Genomic DNA, 22,625 nt, shown 5'->3' with positions numbered 1-22,625 from the left:
AGTTTTTCGACATCGTACAAGAAAGTAAGGGAGAAAATTCTACATAATACTTTGAACTGAATATGGCCTCGTTACGTTTAAAATTCATGCTTTTTGTTTTCTGTTAACCCCCCCCCCCCCCCCCCCCCCAATTGGATCAATTTTTGGCAAGTAAACCTTTTTTTCTTTTACGGATCGTGTGATAATTTTCAAACATTTTGTATTTTTCATAAATGTGAAAATATATAGGTAATTAAACAAGAAGCTTTATTTCATTTATTCAATACTGCTATGAGCAAAAACTTGTTCGTATTATAAACAGAGCATATATGTAACATGGAATCATTTGTGTCGCAATTTTATGTAGGACATATGTACATATAATATTTCTTCTATTGTTAATTTATGAAAAAATCATATATAATCCACAAAAATTGAAATATATAATATTTTTAATGTCCAAAAATTTCATTACCCGTGGCACTCTACGCAACTGTGTGATCGGCCCAAAATCGGCCCTGTGGCTCAAAAGTGGTTAAGTACAGTAGATCTTGCACATAAAGTTTTTAAAAATCTGCTGATTTTATCCACATAGTTTTGTGGCTAAAACCAAACCCCTTTTGTTGTTTTAGTATTGGCAAGGCTTTTTCTCTATTCCTATTTAACTCCCCCCACCCCCACGCAACCCCCACTTTTTTTCAGGGAAACATCGTTTGATATAGCTTAAATCAGCACAACCTGTGGTCTGTGCTTTCACACAATTTCAGCTTTTTTGGCTAAATGCTTTTCCAGAAGATTTTAAAAGAGTTTTCTCTAGATCTTCTTAAGTAAAATCCCCCCCCCCCCCCAAAAAAAAATTGTGGCCTTCAGCTCATGTGAGCTAAAAAGAGTACTTAAATCTGATAAAATATTTCTTACATTCGAGGAAATTAATCAGTATCAGTATGTCATGTCAATTCAAGGAGGCTGGGTTGAATTATCAATCAGATCAACTTTAAACTTTAAGAAAATTATTTGTTTTAAAGCTATAAAATATTACGGAAAAATAGAGGAAAGTAAGGATATAAAAAAAAATTTTATTATATTTTTCATAAAAATTTTTATCAATATAAAAATTTGAATATTTTCCTGCATTACACATACACCTAGCTCTTCTTTTGAAAGAGATTTATGAAGTTTTAAAAATGATCAGGACCATTTAAAATGAGCCAATCATTAATTGGATTAGTAGGTTCCTTTTTGATATGTGAACCTGTTCACTGCCCGATATGATGCCTCAAGTAACACAGACAAGTAGTAGTTATAGAAATACTAGTAACAAGATGTCCTTCAGCTGAACCAATGAGTCCACATGTAAACACAAAATGAAATCAAAGTCAGGAGGAGAGAGATTGGCTTTAATAAATAGCTTTACATGTAGGAATATTACTTCCATTGCAAACAAGTCTACATCATTAATGTTGAACACATTTAATCAGATCTGTAAATCTCTAATATAAACAGAACATTTACGCATGCTGTAACATGGCCAGCTGGCAGCTCTATAGTTTAGCCATTCCTAGTCATGTTTTATGCATTCTTTAATTTGATACTTAATACATCACAGAACTGTGATCAATATGGAATGTTTTATAGATAACTCTGGAATGGTAGTCTATACCATGGTGTGGTTCTACACACACGATGCTGAGGAAGCGTTATTTATTTCTAAACAGGTACAATATGTCACAATATTATTGGTCTACAGTCAATGCGGTGGGACTAACTAAGTACACATCCATGGAATGTATAAAATATAGTCTATATCAGCTCTGATACAAACTAGTGGTACCAGCATTAGTAAAACACTCCAAATCTTAGAATGTTTTAATCCTCACCATACTTGGTCATATATATATGAGGGATTACCTCCCTTGCATTACATTTATGTGATTATAAGCTAGGACATTGCACTTGGTTGTGGAGACAGTTGTTCCAGTATATTGGATTTTGTTTGTGAACTGAATGACCCTGTATACAACAATTAATACATGAAAGATGAGTGACATCTGGATATTCATTCATGCTTGTAGAAAGACAAAATCCCATCAACATCTCCATATTGTTCCTAAGGTAAATAATAGTAGGTAAAGTTGAACTTCTGATACAGTACAAATCATACAGACATTGCAAATTATATTTTCTGGAAGGTTGCATCACAAAAAACAGTAGCGGTATTGCACAAAGATTCTCCATGAGAGACGATGGATGAATGGAGTTTTGACAGGGTACTTTGTCCGAGGACTTTGGTTGGATTTCACTGAAGATATTTATAGATCTTGAAGCAATGGTTGCCGGAATCAGCCACAGCAACATAGCCATCACTGGTGACCGCTAACCCCTGGGGCCCATAGAGGGGGTCTGCTGCTGTGTTCACAAATGACAGGAAGGATCCACTGCTGTCAAACACCTGTCAATACACAAAGACATTGGGGAAATCTGGAGACTCATGGCAAACACATCATAACATTTGCTACATCAATATCTGAACCGTAACCTTTGTTTACACATTAATTTCTAAACTAAACATAAAACATCTACAGGATAAAAGCATTAGAGAATCTCTCTTGTAAATATGTACCTGTATCCTTGAATTTCCCCAGTCGGCCACCAATATATTCCCTTTCTGATCGACAGCCACCCCTGTGGGAGCGTTAAACTGCCCATTTCCCTCTCCATTGGAGCCAAACGTGAATAGGAAGTTTCCCTCACTGTCAAACACTTTGATGCAGTGGTTGTGGAAATCTGACACAATGATGTCATTGTTGGCATTGATGGCCACGTAATGGGGACCAGCAAACTGCCAGTCATGGTTCCCTCGCGATCCAAACTTGGAGATGAGTTTTCCGTTGGACTGGAATATAAATATACAGCTCCCCTTGTTGTCTATAACAATGATGTGTCCATTTTTATCCACAGCCACCCCTTTGGGTCCCAGCAGTTTACCGGTACCTATCTTATTCATGTACTTTCCCTCCGGGGAGAAAACACTGATCCATTTATTGTCATAGTCAGCAACCAGGTAGTTACCATTGAGGGTGGAGGCTATCCCCGTGGGTCGCTGCATCTTACCCGCAACCCGACCTGGAGACCCAAACTTCAGCTTGCAATCTCCATTAGAGTTGAACACTTGCACAGTTTGATTGTTACTGTCGGCTATAATGATTTTGTCACCTACTACGTGCAGACCCTGGGGATTGGAGAACTCGCCTTTGTTTCGTCCCTTCTCTCCCACCCTTATCACCAGATCGTCCTCTATGGCATTGCTTCTTCTGTTTGACCCATGCGACCTAGAACTTGGGGGTCGCTTGGTGCCTTTCTGCTTCACATTGAGAGTCCTCGGAATCTTGGAGTTGTTGAAATGGTCAACTTCTTCACCAGCATTTATGGCCTTGAACTTGAATGGCGACCCTTTGATGTGATGGCCGTAGAGTTTAATTTCCAGAGAGTAAGTACCCGCTTTTTCCACCGTGTAGGTCACCTCGTAGGTACCATTCTGTTTGTCCATCACAAACGGATTGCTGGCCATGTCATCCTCATCTCTGATTTCTGCTGACAGTGAGGCATACCCGACCCGCACTAGTTCTCCCTTCCTATCCTTGGATATCACAGTTATAGAGGTCGCTTTCCCTGGGTAACACATCTTCAGTCCTTCCCCTGAGGCTGTGCTCTCAAAAGCCACGGCGCTGTTTGTCTGAACAGCTCCTACACTGGTGAGTGACTTCCTCAGCGTCTGGAAGTGAGTATGATCAAAGACTAGACACTCGTTTTCCTCCGGCTGATACTGTAGCTTCAGAGCTCCCAACTCCTTCAGCTTTTCTGACATTTCGGTTTTTATGAGCAGGATCTCTGTTTCACTTCCATGTTTCAAGGTCTCTTCAGTGAAATCACAACAGTTTGTTATTTTACTGAGAATACTTTCCAGTGTCTCTTTTTGTTCGAAGAGAATTTGGTGTTTGCGATTGTAGATTGTTTGAAGTTCTGCCAGTAATGCTGTTTTCCTGACTTGTAACATGTTACTGAGTTCATCGAAAGCACTGAGTATTTTTTCCTCCGCGGACTTGTTCTCTAGGTCCAGAGAGCCCACCACATCGTTCACCAGATTAATGGAGTCCTCCAGACAGGGCACCTGCTCCCTGGCCCCAGACACCAGCGTGTGTAGGAGAATCTTTTGTTCCTGGATTGCATCAAACAGGGGCACAGTTTTATGTCCTATATGTTCCACAGAAGTGCAGTCCCCACACACTGCTGTCTCACAAGCGATACAGTAGAACCGTAACGCATTCCCATCGTGGCTGGGACACACTAAGGTTGTATCAACCTCACTTTCAGAATTCCCAGAAATGTCTGACAGGGCTACAACATTGTGTTCTTTGGTTTGATCTAAGGCTTGGTGAATACTTGTACAACTGGTACACAGAAACTCAGCACAGTCCATACATTTGGTGGAGGGCTTTGCCTGCTCACGGCTACAAGTTCTACAAATGTTTGGTTGGTCTACCACCTCCATTAGATTGGTTATAAAAAAGTTTGTCTGTAGAGCTGAAACACCTTGCACTGGTAATATGGACTGTTGTCTGCAGATTGGACACGTTACCGAGAGACTCTCAGCAGGAATGTAGTTGGCGAGACACTTCTGGCAGAAGGTGTGGAGACAGGGCAGGACCTTGGGAGCCTTGTAGCGCTCCAGACATATCCCACAATTCAGCAGTTGCCGGTCGATCTGTCGTACAACAGGAATGGAGTCCGCCATGGCGTAGAAATCGCCGCCATCAAAGGCAACCTGAAATCAACAACCACAAATGATGAACATGTCAACTTTAATGTGAGAGACTTCATAACATCCATCACTTTAAACTCCTCTACAACATGTATATAACCAGAGCGGATACTCAATCCATGTTCAAACCATGTCATAAACGTAGGACAAAATATTTCATCAATAACAGATTATTGGAAACATCTATCAATTGAAAAATTAAAAAATCATTCACCACATAAATTTCATTTCTTTGTAAAAATTTGATTCATGATGTCTAATGACTCACAATACAGAGAATTCATACTTTGTACTAAGTATATTGTAAGGTTATAAACCTATTGAGGGTTAGATAGTAGAATGACGAGAGAAACAGTATATTTCTTTTCATTACCAACACTCTTCTCAATATGGACTTGATTCATACAAAACTGAGACAGACAGATCCTCAAAAGACTTTACTTATTGATAACATTATACCTCCCACTTAAATATAGTAGAACTAAAATAATATAAATGTTTTTAGTAACCTTTAAATCTATAAAACAAGATTGAAAATACTTTAAATTCTTCTGTACCGTCCAGATAAAGTCTACCTCAAATAGCACTCAGGTTCAAGTATTATTATCATTTCTATAAAAGAAATGCTCAAAACTAGTAATGGGATGTTTCAATTTGATTAGATCACACAGTTCTCAATTCAGATTATGAAATCTCGTCAAATATGCAGAGAAATCAAATCAACATAGATGAGTTGTAGGCTCTTCCTAAATGTGATACTTTCAACAGTAAGGTTGAGAATCAATTTGAATGTAATTTGCAGAAAGTGCATACTCCTTGGAACTTTGTACATGGTGTGCTAGGTGAATACCGTCCATTAATTTCCCTGTCCATTGTGTAACTACACAAAAGGGGCCCTGGAAAGCTTTTCATCTCGACATGCATGCACACTCGTAAAACATTTGGTATCTGAGAAATCCTGACAGACGGCTTGGCCTTGTTCTGTAATTCCCTTCGTTCTTTCTTAACCACGGAGAAATTACAAAAATAATCCTGTTATCAATCTTATTAAATATTTCTTAACATTTAATTAAATCTAGAGTTTCTGGCATGAGACTTATCACACATTTTGTTCTGTAATATTTCTTTTGATATTCTTTAAACAATTTACTGTTACTTAAAAAATGTCTCTTATTTGAATGAACTTCAACATTTTGTTTGCAGCATCACAAATATAGAAAAAGAAAAGGTATTAAATCAAGGTGTCACTGTGAAAACAGACATACATGTACCCTATTCATTCTTCAAATATTTACAGAGCATTATTTTTTTCGGCCATAAAAACTTTTTAAAATGATTAAAACAAAAAACATGATGAATTAATTAATTTTAAACAAAATGTTTGTTTTGATTGGATCCTGGGATGGTCTGATAATTGGATCACATCACAGACATTTAGGTCGCGGTGCACAGCGGGTCCCTCCGAGTGGTCCCTGACTGAAGTGTGTACAGTTTGATAAGTCAGGCATCCATTTATCACCGCCTGTCAATCACACAGATATGAGGGGTCTGACTGCTGATGTGTGACCCCAGTATGAGGTCAAGTCTCCCAGCCTCTCATTCAGGTGTCCCTGTCCATAGTCTGTTACTGACAGACCTAGGCCATCCTTACAAAAATGTTTGTTTGGAATTGCCACCTGGAGATTTCTAGACCCAAATCATTTTTTTTTTTCAAACTTGAAGTTTAATTAGAAATTGGTAAACAAATAAAATCTTCATATAAAAAAATGCTTTTTATTTTTTTATAATAAAATATCATCAGCAAGGGGTATTTCAATGAGGCGGGAGGCAATTCCAAACAAACAATAATCTTATTTTGGCCTAATGTAGAGCCTTTTTCAATCCCTACCATTCCTTGTTACTTGTAGACCTAAATGAACGTTACTTATAGTTATAGACCTAATATAGACCTAATTCAATCCCTATAATCCTTTCTTACTTATAGACCTAATATACACCTAATTCAATCCTACTTATAGACCTAATGCAGACCTAATTCAATGTTACTTATAGTTATAGACCTAATATACACCTTATTCAAATCATGCCATTCCTTGTTACTTATAGACCTAATGCAGACCTAATTCCACCAGCTACTGTTAATGTATACTAAATTTTATCCTGTCATCCATTGTTACATATGAATTATCAAGTTTTCTTATCATTGTGACGATTCATTTACATGCAACCTCCAATGTGTGATTATATAAGTATTAATTGTGACATTATCATCAATATTTACTTGTTTTCAAAAAAATAATCCTTTAAAAAACATCAAATATTTTTAGTACAGGCATTTCTGTCATCCATTTGTTTTATTCAAAGTAAGGAAAGTATCTAAATAATGACTTTCTTTACACCAATGAAACTCCAGGGTCGCCATTAGCTCACAGATAGTGTTTATAAACTCATCCATCAATACTATAGTCATTTGATCCTTAAATGTTATATTATTAATTCATAACTATTTCTGGAATGCTGTGTTCCCTCTAAAGTTTCCCTTCTGATGGTTATTTCACATTATAGCATTTCATTTTGGAATGGATGACATACAAATTTTGACTATACCACTGGTCAAAGCCCTCTGCTGATAAAGGCAAATGAAAGTTCAATTCATAACCCTGCTGTAGAATTATTTCTGAGAGGTGGACAAAACACTAGGTCCCTCAACAAAACAGCTGTACTTATGTCTTAAACAAACCCTGTCAGCCACCACAAAGAGCGGTTTGACACTCTTAATAAAATGTGTGGCTACCAAGTGCCACGGCTCTGCGAATGTCAATTCTAATTTCTCGCTCCCATTGTTAGGTATGTACAAGTAGAAAATTCATTTCTCTCTCGCAAATAGGACAAAAACTAACAAAAATACAACTATTGACAGAAAATTGAGACTTACTTAAAGAAATTAAATTTGTTGGTGTATTAACTTCAAATATTTAGGAATCCAATAATTTAAATACCTTGCATCATTATGAACTGACCTTGAAATTCTTTCTAGTATGCATGCATTATTATAAATCAAATTACAAGTATATCAGCTATTTAATTAATTTTGTTAAAAATCTAAATTTCTTCAGATTCCTTGGAAAATTAATATCAAAATTGACAAAAGAGTTCTAACAATATAGGCATTCTTTTCAATGTTAATGCATATTTAGACAGTTATTTCATTTTTGTTTATAACTTTATAAACTGTTTATTTTTTTATCTTAATTAAAGGAAAATACCAGATAAGTTCAAATAATTTGATTAAAACTGCATAATGATACATTTTAAATCTATCTTTAATACTTTAATTGAGTTGACTTTCAGACTCAAGTACTGGGTTATTTGAAAACAAAAGTTTGTTCTTTAAAGCTAATTTGATATATAAATCAAATTTTTAGAAATAATTAATTTTGGCAAGACTAATAAAAACCCGTTCCTACTGACAAGGTTTCTACATTGTGTTTGAGAATGAATACCTGATGGTGAAGAAGGTAGAAATTATTGACTTCACTTCTCCAGTGTTCAATATCCATGTCCATTGAAGCTCGGAATTAGGTGGACAATTAAATGTAGTCCTTTTTCTTGATGTAGTCACCTGTTACACTGAATGCATGCAGCTAGCGGTGTTCTCTGCTGTCACTAGCTATATTACGATCCCCACCTCATGTTTTAATGATTTAAGTGTCCATTTCTTTGTAACCCATCAATCTTTCTGATTAATGAACAATTTCCTAAAACTTCCACATTGCTTAAGAAATTAAAAATCCAGGTTTTCTAATTAAGGCAAGTTAAAAATAAAAAAAATATTCAGCAAATTCTGACAAACTTTAAAACCATTCACTGTTAGCAATGAATCGAGGCACTCAATAAAAATAGAAAGATTCGGGATCAAAGTTGAAGTTGGTCTTCTTATTGAACAATGACAAGACTATAATGAATTCCTCTGGAAGGTCCAGAAGGACACACTTAAGAGAGTGACCGGTAGACAGGTGATAAATTCAGCACCTATTAAACAACACTAACCGGTCTTATTCCAATAGATCATAGTCGTTCACACTGAGTCCGTCTCTTTAAACCCCCTGTATATCTCGCAGTATCTCGCTTCTGACTGGTTAAAGCTTTGATGGTCCTCCCATTAACTCAGATTTATAATTGGGGATGTCATATCATAAAGTTTACTTTTTTTATTGGGGTTGTATTTCTGACTTTATTAATGACTGTAGTAAACAACGGAATAAAATTACTTCGTAGTAGAAAGTAATGACTGAATTAGGACTGAACTCTTTATCACTTCAATGCCTGTATAAGTCACTTTCAGTCAATGAGTACTAAATGTACTATTATATGAATATATTATATCATACATCATCATGATAATTCTTACCGTAGATTAAAGTATTTATGTTTAAGTTTATGTTTCAAATTGCAATCTTCACCTTAATTACACTTTTAAAAGAAACATGAAGTAGGAATTTTCAGTTTAGACCAGTACATAAGAGGTGACTAAAAAGATTACATAAAGTTGTAAATTAACGTGGAGGGGTCACTTCCAGTCAATGGACATGTTTACATAGAGGTTCAGCCCGGGCCAATCCACAGATGATTGGGTTGTATAAGTTCCAGTTACGGGGTGTTCATGTTGTTATAACCTTTCACATCCCGATTACTTGTGGTTGATTTCATGATGTAACTTGCGAGCACCCCTAATAATCACTGAGCACTGAACCACAATCCCGTTACAAACACGGCCATTGTCCACGTAATGCCGTTATTAACTAAAAGTTCAACGGTAGAAGTTTAGGTAATCGCCTCTCTCTGAACCTTTGAGGTGGCTATGGCCATTATTATTTATCTTCCAACGCATGTAAAATTAAGTTTAAACTGGTCAGTAATGATACCTGTAATCCATAATAAATATGACCTTAGAACTTTTTCAATTACTTCTCAAGATAAAACTTGTTTGTTGAGATGATATCTTAATATTATACCTAAATGTTTAAAATTAAAAGAAATTAAATTTTCACCTTTGGTAGATCATTAATTACTTTAATAAGAATTTTTATGACTTGTAAAATTATCATAAAAATTTGATTAATATGAAACTTTTGACTATTTTGCTTTTAAAATTTCACTCCACAGCAAATCTTTAATTTGCAATTAAAGAATAACACATAAATATATAAAAAAACAGGGAACATTTTGATGCGATTAACACTTTAATAGGCATCAAATTCTTAAAAGCAATAATCAACACCATTACCGCAATCACGGACAACGAGCAGACAACCTCGGGGTGAAAAGTTTGAGAAGTTCGGGTATTGGGCACGGAGGGCATAAATGAACATAAATATCTTGTCATCCATTAAAAAAACCTGCCCAGAAAAAGTGTGAGCAAAATAAAAACATTTCTACCCTGTCCATTAATACTGTCCATAAATATGCCCCGTTAGAACCTAAAGTACTCTTAAACTACTACAACCCATATCAAAACAGCTAGTGCAGCGACATGCCTTACCCTTGGTTTATTCTCTGTCCGCCTTTCTGGGTATTGTTGTAAGATTATGAGGATTATTTTTTATTTGTTTAGAAGACCATTACTACTGTAAGATTCCGTATTCATCCGCACACTTAGTGCAGTCTTTGTTACAGACAAAACACATGCAGTGAATTCTAATGGTCCTATAGTGTGGCCTACTGTCCGCCAATTATTGTGTTTTAACAGCCTTATCACCCCAAGTGCTGACTTTTTCATGTTTTATCTCAATAAAGCAACGGATAATGGTATTTAACGGCCTACTCGAACTGTTACTTTCAACTACTGTAGTCTTTACTCTCCCAGGGAGAAGGGTGAGCTATCTGATATTTTTTTTTAGGAGATTCCAAAGTTAAAAAATATTTAATCTGTTAAACATGAATCTTCTGTTAGAATAGGTGAAACAGTCCTCAGTGAATCAAATATGCCTTTTCTTTGTCCAAAGGAATTCTCATAATAAATTATTTCTATAAATGTTACGAGAATCGCGATCATTAAAAATATTTAATAGCTGATGGTAGCAGAGAGGACAGATTGGCCAGTGTAGGGGGGTCCCTTTGAAACCTTGTAAACAGATTGAAATTTGTTCCAAATAAGTTCACTTTATAGCTCCTTACAGCATTTTGATGTCTATATTTAGAACAGCAATAGATTAATTACAATTGATTGATCAGACATCACAGGACAATATCTGTATATTGTTGGACCCAGGGGGCCTATCAATTCAGGTCACGCTGAACAACGGGTAGTGACTAACAGATAACAGTTCTACAAATTAATTGTTTACAAGTACTATCATCTGTTTACACTATATCTATATCAATGAAATTCATATTGCATGCAAATATTATGAGTGGAGATAGCATTTTGTAATGAATCCAATCAACTCATGAAATTTTGTACTACAAATAGAAATCAAGGTATACATGAGTTTTTGCCTCTTCTAACAAAAATCATGAGCAAAACCTACCCTGGGCATTCACCCTTCTCAATGTACCATACTTTTAAACAGTTAAAGTTGCTAAGTACAATAATACCACGGACTTTTATTCAGTTTGACACAATAATAAAATATTGTAACTTCAATCTCTTTTCACTGTTAATAATAAACACTAAATCTTTCAGAAGTTGAATAGATATCCTCTGGTATAAATTTATTATTTGATGTAGTCAGTCTGTTGGCACTGGTATAATGGCCAGCCTGTTCAAACACTCTCAGCCCAGACAATGTACAGGATATTATATTTTAGAATCAAGATTGAACAACACAAGGTAACATGACATTAAGCAGACTTAAAACTTCTCTTTTCACCAGCAGAACACTCTATAAAGTTCACTGCTCTAGCTCTCAAATCCAATTTCAATGGAGACTTGTCATTGTGACCCAATGATCGTAGCAATAAAAACGACAGTTTCCACAAAAGCCGGGCCTATTATGTAACAGACAAGTTCACAGAAACAATCAGGGAAACACCGAGGTTGAGTGGCCCCTCCCTGCTAGGATACTCATGTTCCCCTGGTATGAACAAGCTACAGAGACATAAGATGTGACCTAACAGATTTTCTTTCCTTCCATTCACTACAGAGATTAGGCCCTCCAAAGGACATCAACCTATAGATACAGCGCCTTGACACTTCAGAGGGCAGCAGTAAAATTCAAAGTTAAGACCCTAACTATTGTCACACAATGCCAAGATTTCATAGGACATTCATGGAAGCAAGTCTACTTGGTGCTTATTTCTAAAGTAAAATTTTTTCATGTCATCATGTCCATCATCAATCTGTCACAAGTAACTGAGGCAGGCCAAACTTTCACAGAAATTTGTCACAAAATACTTATACAGGTCAAAAATATTATGCCATCAAACATCAAGTTTGTCACCAGGACCTGACAATAGGTCAAAATCTCTACAATCTTACACCAGAACCTGAGGCAAACCAAACATTTAGGTCTGACATAGACCAAAATAGCAGCATATACCAGAATCTGATACAGCCCAAAATTCTAATTGGTGTGTCACTATAAGGTCACTCTAAGCATCCTCTAAATAACTCCTATACCGTAGGAGCCAGCCTCTCTCCAATATAACTCCTATATGGTAGGAGCCAGCCCTCTCCAATATAACTCCTATATGGTAGGAGCCAGCCTCTCTCCAATATAACTCCTATATGGTAGGAGCCAGCCTCTCTCCAATATAACTCCTATACGGTAGGAGCCAGCCTCTCTCCAATATAACTCCTATACGGTAGGAGCCAGCCTCTCTCCAATATAACTCCTATATGGTAGGAGCCAGTCCTCTCCGAAATAACTCCTATATGGTAGGAGCCAGCCTCTCTCCAATATAACTCCTATATGTTAGGAGCCAGCCTTTCTCCAATATAACTCCTATATGGTAGGATATACTACCAGTACTCCGTTATGGTAGAAGCAGCCTTTCTTCTATATTACTGAATGACATAGGATCATGACATTTGCCTGCCTTGGATTTCAATGAACAGACCTCAACACTACACAGTCAGCTGATAGCCATTTTAAGCTCCACATTTTGCTTGTTTTCTCTACTCTATTAGCCATTACCCTATATCAAGTCATCCCCTTCAATGTTTGAGAGCTTGCCAATATCCTTAACAAAAATCTATACATATTAAAAAGTGCATAAACTGCATGGTAAATACCCTAAGTCTAGTGCAAATATGAATACATCATAAAAAGTCATCCTGTTCAACAAAACAAGGATTTTCAAAGCTTTCTATAAAACTCCAGTAAATATTTGAGGAGATTGTCTTTGATTATCTTTACAGGTCAAAACAGTCACAAAGATTCAGCCAGGTATACATGCTTATACACAGAATATATATAAAATCTCAATAGCTCAAGGATACACAGCTTTAGTAATATTGTTTCAAAATGATTCCATCAAGTAAGTACTTTAATGTTAAAGTATCTCTTAAAAGCCTTAATATCTTTCATTAGGATAATTAACAATTTTCACAATCAAATTGTGAAATCCACAGCTATTATTTCTTATTTCACACGATACCAAGGTCAGATATTTCTCACTTGGAAGTTTTATGGACTCAGATTTCAAAATATCTAATTATTACTATCATGAAGACCTTTCTATTAGACTATTATCATATATCCAATAGGAAAAAAATAAGAATAATACTTTTAAAAGAATCTATGGGGTATTCTTTTGTAATGGTATTCTAGTACCAGAGGTCATGGGCCAAAAAACCGAAGGTCGCATCTAGATAGAATTCCACAATAACTGTTCTAACGACCCTCCAATGATAGATTTGGCCCTGGAAGCAACTGTTTGTTTACTTCAAAATAAGTGATCAAAATTTCACACACAAAGACTACCCTAGAAAATCAAAAGTTTACAGTTAATTTAATATACCAGATCCCGGTCTCCATTTGTACCGCCCTAATGATGGGTCTGTAAAAACCCCTTCAATACACAACTTTTGACGGACATAAAGATTATCACACCAACGGGTTAAAACACTGTGAAGACCTTACAGACAGACAACTTAAACGTCAAGGACACAAACACCGAGGGCTATCTCTTTGTTGATCTGGTAGGATGTTTTCTTACATTGTCTGACCAATAACTAAGATTTCACCACGTAAAACCTACACCAAGGCACAGAGTAAAAAGCAATTCTAAGGGGACATCTGACCCATATTTCTACTTTCTTTTATTTTTTATTCCTTCAGAGCAGAAATTATAAAAAGATTGTGTTTTATATTTTTGGAGGTCATAAATGTATTTTATTCTATGTCAGGGACCCCCGGATTTATCTCCCCTGTGACAGGTTTATGTCAACTACAAGACATGTTATGGGCGACTGCAATTAGTTAATTAGTATATCCAAGACAGTTAGATTATCTGCTATTCCATTAGACCTGTCCTAACATAGATAGAGCACATCTATTACTATCAGGCAATCTTAAACATGGAATTATTGCATGTCCTAATGCATGATGTGCACTCGTAAGTCATGCACTGGTCTGCACGTCTAAGATAACGAGTGATAAAACATACACACACCATAGTACAAATATCACACAACTAAGATTTAAAAAAATAAATTATTAATAGATGGAAAAGTCACATGAACTCATAGGACTAAATTGGCCCAGTTTTAAAATCTGAAACAGCGACTGTTATATATAAAGTTTATGAAATATACATAGAAATATACAGTTATTATAATCCATAACCTCAGTCTCCAAGACACTGTTACATCATAAGCTCACTCCCCCCACCATTCAACATACTAATCCATCAGATCTCAATTGTGTATTCAAAATTCTGACCTTATAATAAAACAATAAACCAATATCATAAATAAAAAATTGTTTCAAAAAGAAAAAAAAGCCCAGAAAGAACTTGGACCGGCTTTACCTGGACAGGGTCTGGAATATTTTCCAGGAACATTCGGATTTTGGAAGTCCAAGCCTCCACATCCATCCTGACACACGACACAGAGACAATATAGCTCCTCCTCACAGGCCAACAAAAAGGTAACAGTTAAAGGGCCCTCCGACCACCAGGTGAGGCCTGCTCCGTTCTGATACCGCGACCAGGTACTCTCAGGTAACTTACGACAGGTGAGTTCCCAATCATAGGTAAAAGCAGGTACGTTAATTGCAATATATTAGTTCACCATCCGTCAATTTTTTGGCAATATTATTATCAATCATGATTTTACCTCACAAAAAACAGAGGGATTATGTATTATTAAGGAGTACAACAGTTTGGATCATTTGGTGCATTGCCCTGCACCAACTGAATCTGACATCTTTATAAGTAATTGTTTTTCAAAATTTCATTTCAAATTCTAAATGGGTTTATTTATACTGCCATATCTACAAATCAATTCGCTGAAGAAAGGCCCGACTTGGAAATCATTTTATACAATTAAACGTAAAAATATACATTGAGTGTCTGAAACCAAAATCATTACACTTGCAAAATTCAATTACTGAAACTGCACAAAACGCTGTGAAGCCTTGTACTGCAGGCTTTGACATCCGTTCCATTTCTCTCCGCATTTAATGACAAATGTTCCTCTCCATTAGCTTGCTACTTAACAAGTCAATCATGCACTTGTTAGGCTTGGAAACCAGTTGTTTTCTCTTCCTTTCTGCAGGTGGGAAAACTTTCAAATTCTCAAACAACGGGAAATTTCAATTTAATTTAAAAGCCTGGCCAGGTAATTTAGCCCATTGCTTTTATTGACTTTTCATTTCTTGATCTGATGGAACATAGGAATCTCGAGACATCTGGTAGATTTCAGACTGGGGGGGACCAGGGCTGGGACAGGATAGGGGCCTCCACCATGTATAAATATCCGATCAATCACTGTGTGGGACAGTCACACAGTATTGTGTCCTGAATACTAGGGGATCCTAGGACAAGTACCATTTTACAGAGAGAAGGAATGATTATACATACACTTTATGCACACAAAATCAAGATAAAATACACATGTTCACACACTAAAAGCAAACAAAAAACAGAAATTTGAATGCCAATACTGAATAAATAGAATTACATAATTATGTCAACAACAACCCTCCTCCCCCCCCCCTTTTAACCTTTTATTCTTCCGACAAAGATGAGTGATTACAAAATAAATCATAAAGTGTATGATTAACAGTCTACAAATTCTGTGAGTTCAACTGTAGATTAATGGCTACTATCCATCATACAGTCTAGCCATACCACAGCTTACTGACCACCGATTACTCTAATCTATCTGTTATTTGCCAATAATTCCCTCCACATCAATAACTTTTTCTCTTGGCCTTTTATCCACATAACTTCATAATTGCAGGACTTATGTCTAAAAGATCACATGTCAATAATTTAAAAGCTTTATTTGCTTGGAATGGAATGTACAAAAATTATGATTTAGATATAACATGATATTGGTCGCTCCGAATATGTTTATATTTCAATAATCTACTACCTGTACAATATAATCTCTTCATGATCTAATACTGAATAGTAGATCATGCTTTGCCTCGTCGTCTATAAGATTGATTAACCCAATATATTACCATAGTCAGACAGTAACAAACCAAATACGGTAAGTAAAAATAGTTTTCTCAGGACCAAGAAAATTATAACCCCCACAAAAAGTACCTCCATCACTTTATTGAGTATTAAAGGTTAGAGAATGTAGTGTGCCTGAGTATGTACATGAATATACATTACAGACCAACATTCCAACACCGCCTCGCATAGAATGCCTATACTGTATATGTGATATACTCTATATGATGCCTACTGTATGCAATATACTCAGTATAAGACCAGGGTTTGAACAGACTCTCTTCAATAAAATACCAATGTTTTGAGTCAAATTGACAATCTAGTCCAAAGCATTCATTTAACAGCAGAATACACCTTTACAAATCACTTCATTTTGTGCTCTACTCACAGCCTCCCCTCTACAAACCATAACAATAACACACCTATAGCTAAGCCAATTTCTTCATAATGGGCCGTTCTTGGTAGGTCCTGTCGTAATCCACCGGTAATTCTATTTTTTATTTTCCGTTAAAACACAAGAATTTATTTGACCCAAAAAGTTGAGAGATCTTGAATAATCTCTTGGTAAAACTTAAATAGATTTATTATAGCAGTCTTAACACCTGTTTTATGGAAATCCAGAGGACTTGGGCAAATACAGGCAGCACTAATAACGGTGGAACCCTCGCGTGAATCACATTACCATCAGCGAGCAGTGAAGATTGAATTGCATGTTACTTGACAAAAAATCTATCTATTGATTTTCTACCCCTTGTCAGCTGAAGAACTTGTGGAGGCTGACAATTAAAATTTATACATGTATAAACTTCCAACAGTTTCACTACATTCTCTTCTTAAGGGAGCATATTAACTACTGGAAAAACTTTCAAGAACTTTGCTGGCTGTAAAAATGAAATTTAGTCAATTTTTTTTAAAGAAAAACTTTATTATAGATAAGAAACACTGTAATTAGCATTTCATTATTCAGTTATATAGCTTAATAATGTTTAATTAGTCTAATTGACACAATCATGAACATCTAAAAGTAACTTGCACTTTGCATTAAATCATATAAATACATACATGTAAATCACACAGGACATGATATGGATTATCTTTTATTTGATTTATTAACCTTTTTGTAACCATTAAATTTTTGTTAATTAATATGTTAAAAGTAGAAATTTGACTGTGGCCTCTAGAGTAATACTGTGTCCTCTATAAGTACCGGTAATTCTGTGACCTCTTGACCAAACAGTCTGAAGGTCAGAGTTACCAATAAAACTACCATGTACATTATAAGGACAGACATGCAATTTTTGTTGTCACCTTTGACATAGTTTTCATGTTTTACAAATGACCTACTGATTTTTTAAACCTTCAAGTGGGAAAAAATTTACAACTGTCTAAAGCCCCTGGCAAAGGTGGGGTCTGAAATAGAATCCTCGAAAAAACAAATTTGAGTCCACAAGTGTGAGATTTCCCATCAGAGTCCACTGAGGGACTCAGCAGGGCTCGAGACACTGCAGTCCACGCTATCAGAATTTACATCCCCTGTCTTGTTTACACCTGCAATGCTTATCAACAGGTAGTCCCTGCTATACTCATGTACATATCATATTACCAGGTAAAAGAGCAAGCGACCTGAAATAGCTGATCATAACTTTTGACATAATAGGAATCTTACATGATTACATCTACCCTACACCCACTGCCCCCAAATCAAATTTGTAAATGGGTTAAAAAAAATTGAAACTTATACAGTTTTATGGATTTTGATTTAAAATTGAGATGGTAATAAAAATAAATTGAATTAAATGACACTTTAGCTTGTGTACAATAGGTTACATGTCACAAGGAGAATTTCTAAGTTCTAATTGTTTGGCGAGACAGTAAATCACAAGAGTGAAGATCCCCATTAAATGGTTATGGATGCTGAGCAAATGAGGCAACAAAGATTTACCATAACAGCTCATATTAAAGTGGACATTTATTCTAAATTCAATGGGATTTATCTGGGGAACGGGGTTAACATTAAAAGGTTGACTGATAATAAACCCATTTATATGGGAAACTTATCTTTGTGAATGGATTCTCACTAAAATACACCAAATTCTGTAAAAGTAACCTTAATGGAAAATATGACATTTTTTCTTTGGATGATTCATTAGTATTTCTCCAAACCTATTTTTAACACTTAGATAAATGAACTGAAGGGCACGACAACATAGACACAGTGCTCTGTCAATTTCTTTCTGTTTGTTTAATCTATTGAAACTTTTTAATTTGATCAACACAACTTCCTAGGTTTTTGTAGAAAATGACAAATAAAATCTTCTAAAGTAAAGATTTCTTCAGCCACTTTAAGAAATTAATCTATACTGCTCACAATCAATCCATGTACATCTAGAACAGGTGACATTACCTGGTCGGTGCAACAATACCAACACCTGCAAAAAATGAGCACCCAACATCTTTTGATCTATATAGTGCAACATATTGTTTTATATGCTTATTTTCACAAGAGAGAAAGCCAGATAAAACACAATCTGCTGCTGTAGAGTGAACCTCACTGTAGCATTTCCTGCTAAAGAACAGATTGTAAAGGATATACTCTTACAGAATAAACCTCTGCCATCAGCAATCCTAAATCGGTATCTAGCAAAATTGACTTAAATGCAATGCTGAAATAGGTATACAAACCCTGAAGGTGACATGTCCTTCATTGGCATTTTGAAGAATCCGAAATGTTTCTTAATTTATGTTTGATAAACTCCCTTGATGACACAGTATATGGAATGCGGATATTCTGAGGATAAGGCCATGTAGTCTGAAGACAATGCAATGTCAGCCTGCCGTGAGTAATCAACGGCCTCTACTACAGAATCAATGAAAGCTCAGTCTCTGCTTGTCATGCCGCACAAAAAATCAATGCTCTTGTAGAAGATTCGATCCCTCTGCAGAGCCGATCCCGGGAGTTGTACCACGGCAATCAGACCTCATAAACACAGTTGATCAGTAACTTGGTCCTTTAAAGGGTCACAGTTCAGATTATTCCATAAACCACCCTATCTCAAATGCTACAGTTAGAAAAGTTCTCAATCACAGGCCAAAACACTAGTCAGACCCTGGTAATTTGTGCCAATCAAATGTTAATTGCATTATTTGCAGAAGGATTGTAACAGTCAGTTTGATCAATGTGAGTACATTTAAATAGGGACTAAATGCATCAATAACCAGTCACTCTATGGAGGAGACATTCCAGCAATGGTGGTCTCCATTGAAGGCAGAAAATTCCCAGTAGAATTCTAATCTATGGCCACAAAGACCTTAGAACTGGCCCTACTATTGTAATCTTGTGACTCTGACAGTCCCACTGTTTATCTACAGACCATATATATATTCTGTCTGTTTGGTTTCCCATGACCTCTATGGTCCACCATTGGGACCTTGTTGATACAGGTGACTGTCTCTGGACTCTCCCCTCACCAGTAGACTTATGTAAACTGTACATATTGTAAATCCCCAGTACTGACAATTTTACATATATGGCAATTCTGATCATAAATTATCCTCATTCTTTTAAGTTTCAAAAAATTGAATATCTGATCACAGAGATTCTCTTAATCATCTTATGGTCAGGGATGCTAGAATATGAAAGTTGTTTGGACAGAACCAAAAGTGTTTCCATATACTGGTATACAATCCTTTTTTTCTAATTTCTAACTCCTGGTATGTAAAATATACAGTCAAAATAAGAATCCTGACTAATGACCCCCCCCCCCTTTTTACAAACTGATTGGTCTCTGTAATTTATGCCATGTACTACTTGTTAAGGTAACTATGTATGCATAAATCCATTATACATGCATTTTTCATAAACTAGCTGCTCTCCTCAGCCATATCTGGTGGGTATAAAAGGTTACTTTTATCACCATCTGTGATCAGACTCATTATTCATGCCTCCAACATGTACATGTTATGACAATTATTGAAGCATGTGGAAAAAAAACATGTCAACATCCAGTTCAACACAAATCTCTCAGTCAAATGCTACCGGCAAAGAGAAATGAAAAATGACTTCCCAGAAATTAAAAGCAAGATAAAATCTTACTCCATCACTTTTTTACTCTGATTACAACGTCCCATCTTTCTCTGTGACACTATTTTTACACACATGACCTTAAAATCATGCTAGAAGGCAGAGAGGAAATACAATGATATCTATAAATACAGTCCATAATGGACCACCACCCACATCACTCCCCCTAAAAACAATGGTGGCCAGATTACACTTTGATATTTCCCTGATAATCAGTGACTGACCTTCTAACAGCAGGTTCTTTGAATATGTTATGGTAGTCAAGCATAATCATAAAAATATCCTACTACACCATTCGCAGGGCTCGTCATAAACTTTTTGTCTTCTATTTATGTGACCACCCCTATACCATAAAGAACACATTTTATTGTACAGGGTGGTCACACAGTTAGAAGACAAGAAGTTCTTGGCAGGCCCCTGTACTTAAAATATAAAAAAGAAAACTTGTTTTCTTCTGTGTGCTTGAAATCTAATCTCAATTTGTTTTATCTGTTACACAATCTGTAAAACTCTCAATGTGTAAAAAATGAGAAGATAAAATTGTTGAAATAGGATCAAAATACACTTGGAGAAACCAAAAAAAAAAATCAATACATGCAAAATCATCTCCTGCGATTTGTGTTCAAAGTGATTGCATCAGCTGATCCAGTAATAATGAACTGTCTAGTATGTTAATTTGTCTGCTTCTGAATACATGTATTTAGTTTTTGATTCAAGAGATAGAGAAAGAGAGGCAAAATACAATATGCCATTGGTCATTTAAAGAAATAAAGTTTAAATAATACAAATTAACTTTTTTGAATAAAACATGATTAACATACAGGTAGACATTAACTAAACATCGTGAAACCACAAATGTGATGTCATTATAAAGGCCTGACCCAAAGCCTTGCTCTCTTCACCATTTCAGACCTGTCATGTCTTGGACATTCAGCCATTGTAGAATTGGAACCATTAGCGACCATTATATACAGGAATTTCCTGATAAAACCCTTTCTATTGATTTTCTCTCCTTTAACATTCTGATCCAAAATGAACAATTAGCTACAAATAAGCAGCTTAAAGCATCCATTAAATATATGTATGAATAGACTTACATACCTACCGGTCGTAGTAATATTCCTCCGCTGATTAATATACCACACCCTCGATGATGGCCAGTTTTCTTGAGTGGACGTCACAGAAGACCCTGATCAGCAGTGGGCTGGGGGGAGACTGGGGAAAATTGTGAATCATATCTTACATTGTGTATTGATTTTTGTGACTGAGTCTGAATACTACAGTTATAATGATTGGGCTGATTTCCTCGGCACGATGGAACTTGCTGCTGCAGCAGTAACACTGGTGCACTGGGCAATGAATTATACATGAGACTATTACGCTCCTGCTGTCTGTGGCAGAATGTAAAGCAACTCGACACATGAACAAAGGACAGGGCCCCATAAAAAAATCATTGTATTGTCAGATAATCAGACTTAAATCTCCAAACTGTGACTTAACATACACTTAATAAAGCACTACATTGAATCACTCAATACTTAACACATTATGTACCAAGATATTTACTGGTAGTGTGCTCTGTCATTCTTGTTTCATCAGCACATAAATTAAGACAGGTGGTAATATTGGAAAACATGCAATATACCCATAACAATGTAGGTTTTGATAAGGATTTACAAAGCTAAAATAAATTCATGGAAAAACTTTGCATATCTTTAAGATTCTGCCAAAATTAGCAATTTATGAGAACTTCATTTTTTACAATTATGCAATTTTTAAAACCTATAATTTCAAAAGATAAGAGTCTAATTTCTTTGATAATTTACTTAAATCCTATGATAAATTAAAATGTCAACCAATAGAACATGCATAGTACATGTACTTAAATTGTTTCAATAGAGATGGTTTTTGAACATGAGAAAAATAGCCAATCATTCATGTTCTAGCTGTGCATTACAAACGATCTTGTAACCTTTGAACTTCTTACCTTTCTCATCATGACTACTTTCAACCTTGACCTTTTCCATCTGTGACCTCTTGACCCTTCACCTTGACTGGAACATGACTGTAGCCATGGACACCACATTATAGGGGAGGCGATGAGATCAGAAAGCA

At 35.8% G+C, this 22,625-nt stretch overlaps 1 protein-coding gene across 8 annotated transcripts; it reads right to left on the bottom strand.

The window, feature by feature from the left end:
- Nucleotides 1-1,355: 1,355 nt before the first annotated feature.
- Nucleotides 1,356-22,625, bottom strand: LOC105346844 (tripartite motif-containing protein 2). 8 transcript variants are annotated; one of them, XM_011455574.4, is made up of 4 exons: nt 22,498-22,625; nt 21,612-21,725; nt 2,600-4,801; nt 1,356-2,428 (listed from the first exon to the last, which is right to left on the bottom strand). In XM_011455574.4, exons 3-4 carry the CDS (start codon nt 4,769-4,771, stop codon nt 2,276-2,278), a joined length of 2,325 nt encoding a protein of 774 aa, XP_011453876.2. In that variant the 5' UTR covers nt 4,772-4,801; nt 21,612-21,725; nt 22,498-22,625; the 3' UTR covers nt 1,356-2,275. The 8 variants fall into 8 exon arrangements, with proteins under 8 accessions (XP_011453876.2, XP_011453879.2, XP_034300459.1 ...); XM_011455577.4 differs by having other exon boundaries at nt 21,616-21,725; XM_034444568.2 differs by lacking the exon at nt 22,498-22,625 and having other exon boundaries at nt 21,608-21,768.

Source organism: Magallana gigas, chromosome 2, assembly GCF_963853765.1.
Source record: "Magallana gigas chromosome 2, xbMagGiga1.1, whole genome shotgun sequence".
NCBI lineage: Eukaryota > Metazoa > Mollusca > Bivalvia > Ostreida > Ostreidae > Magallana > Magallana gigas.
The sequence above is the reverse complement of the archived record's forward strand: the minus strand, read 5'-3'. Positions and strand labels throughout refer to the sequence as shown.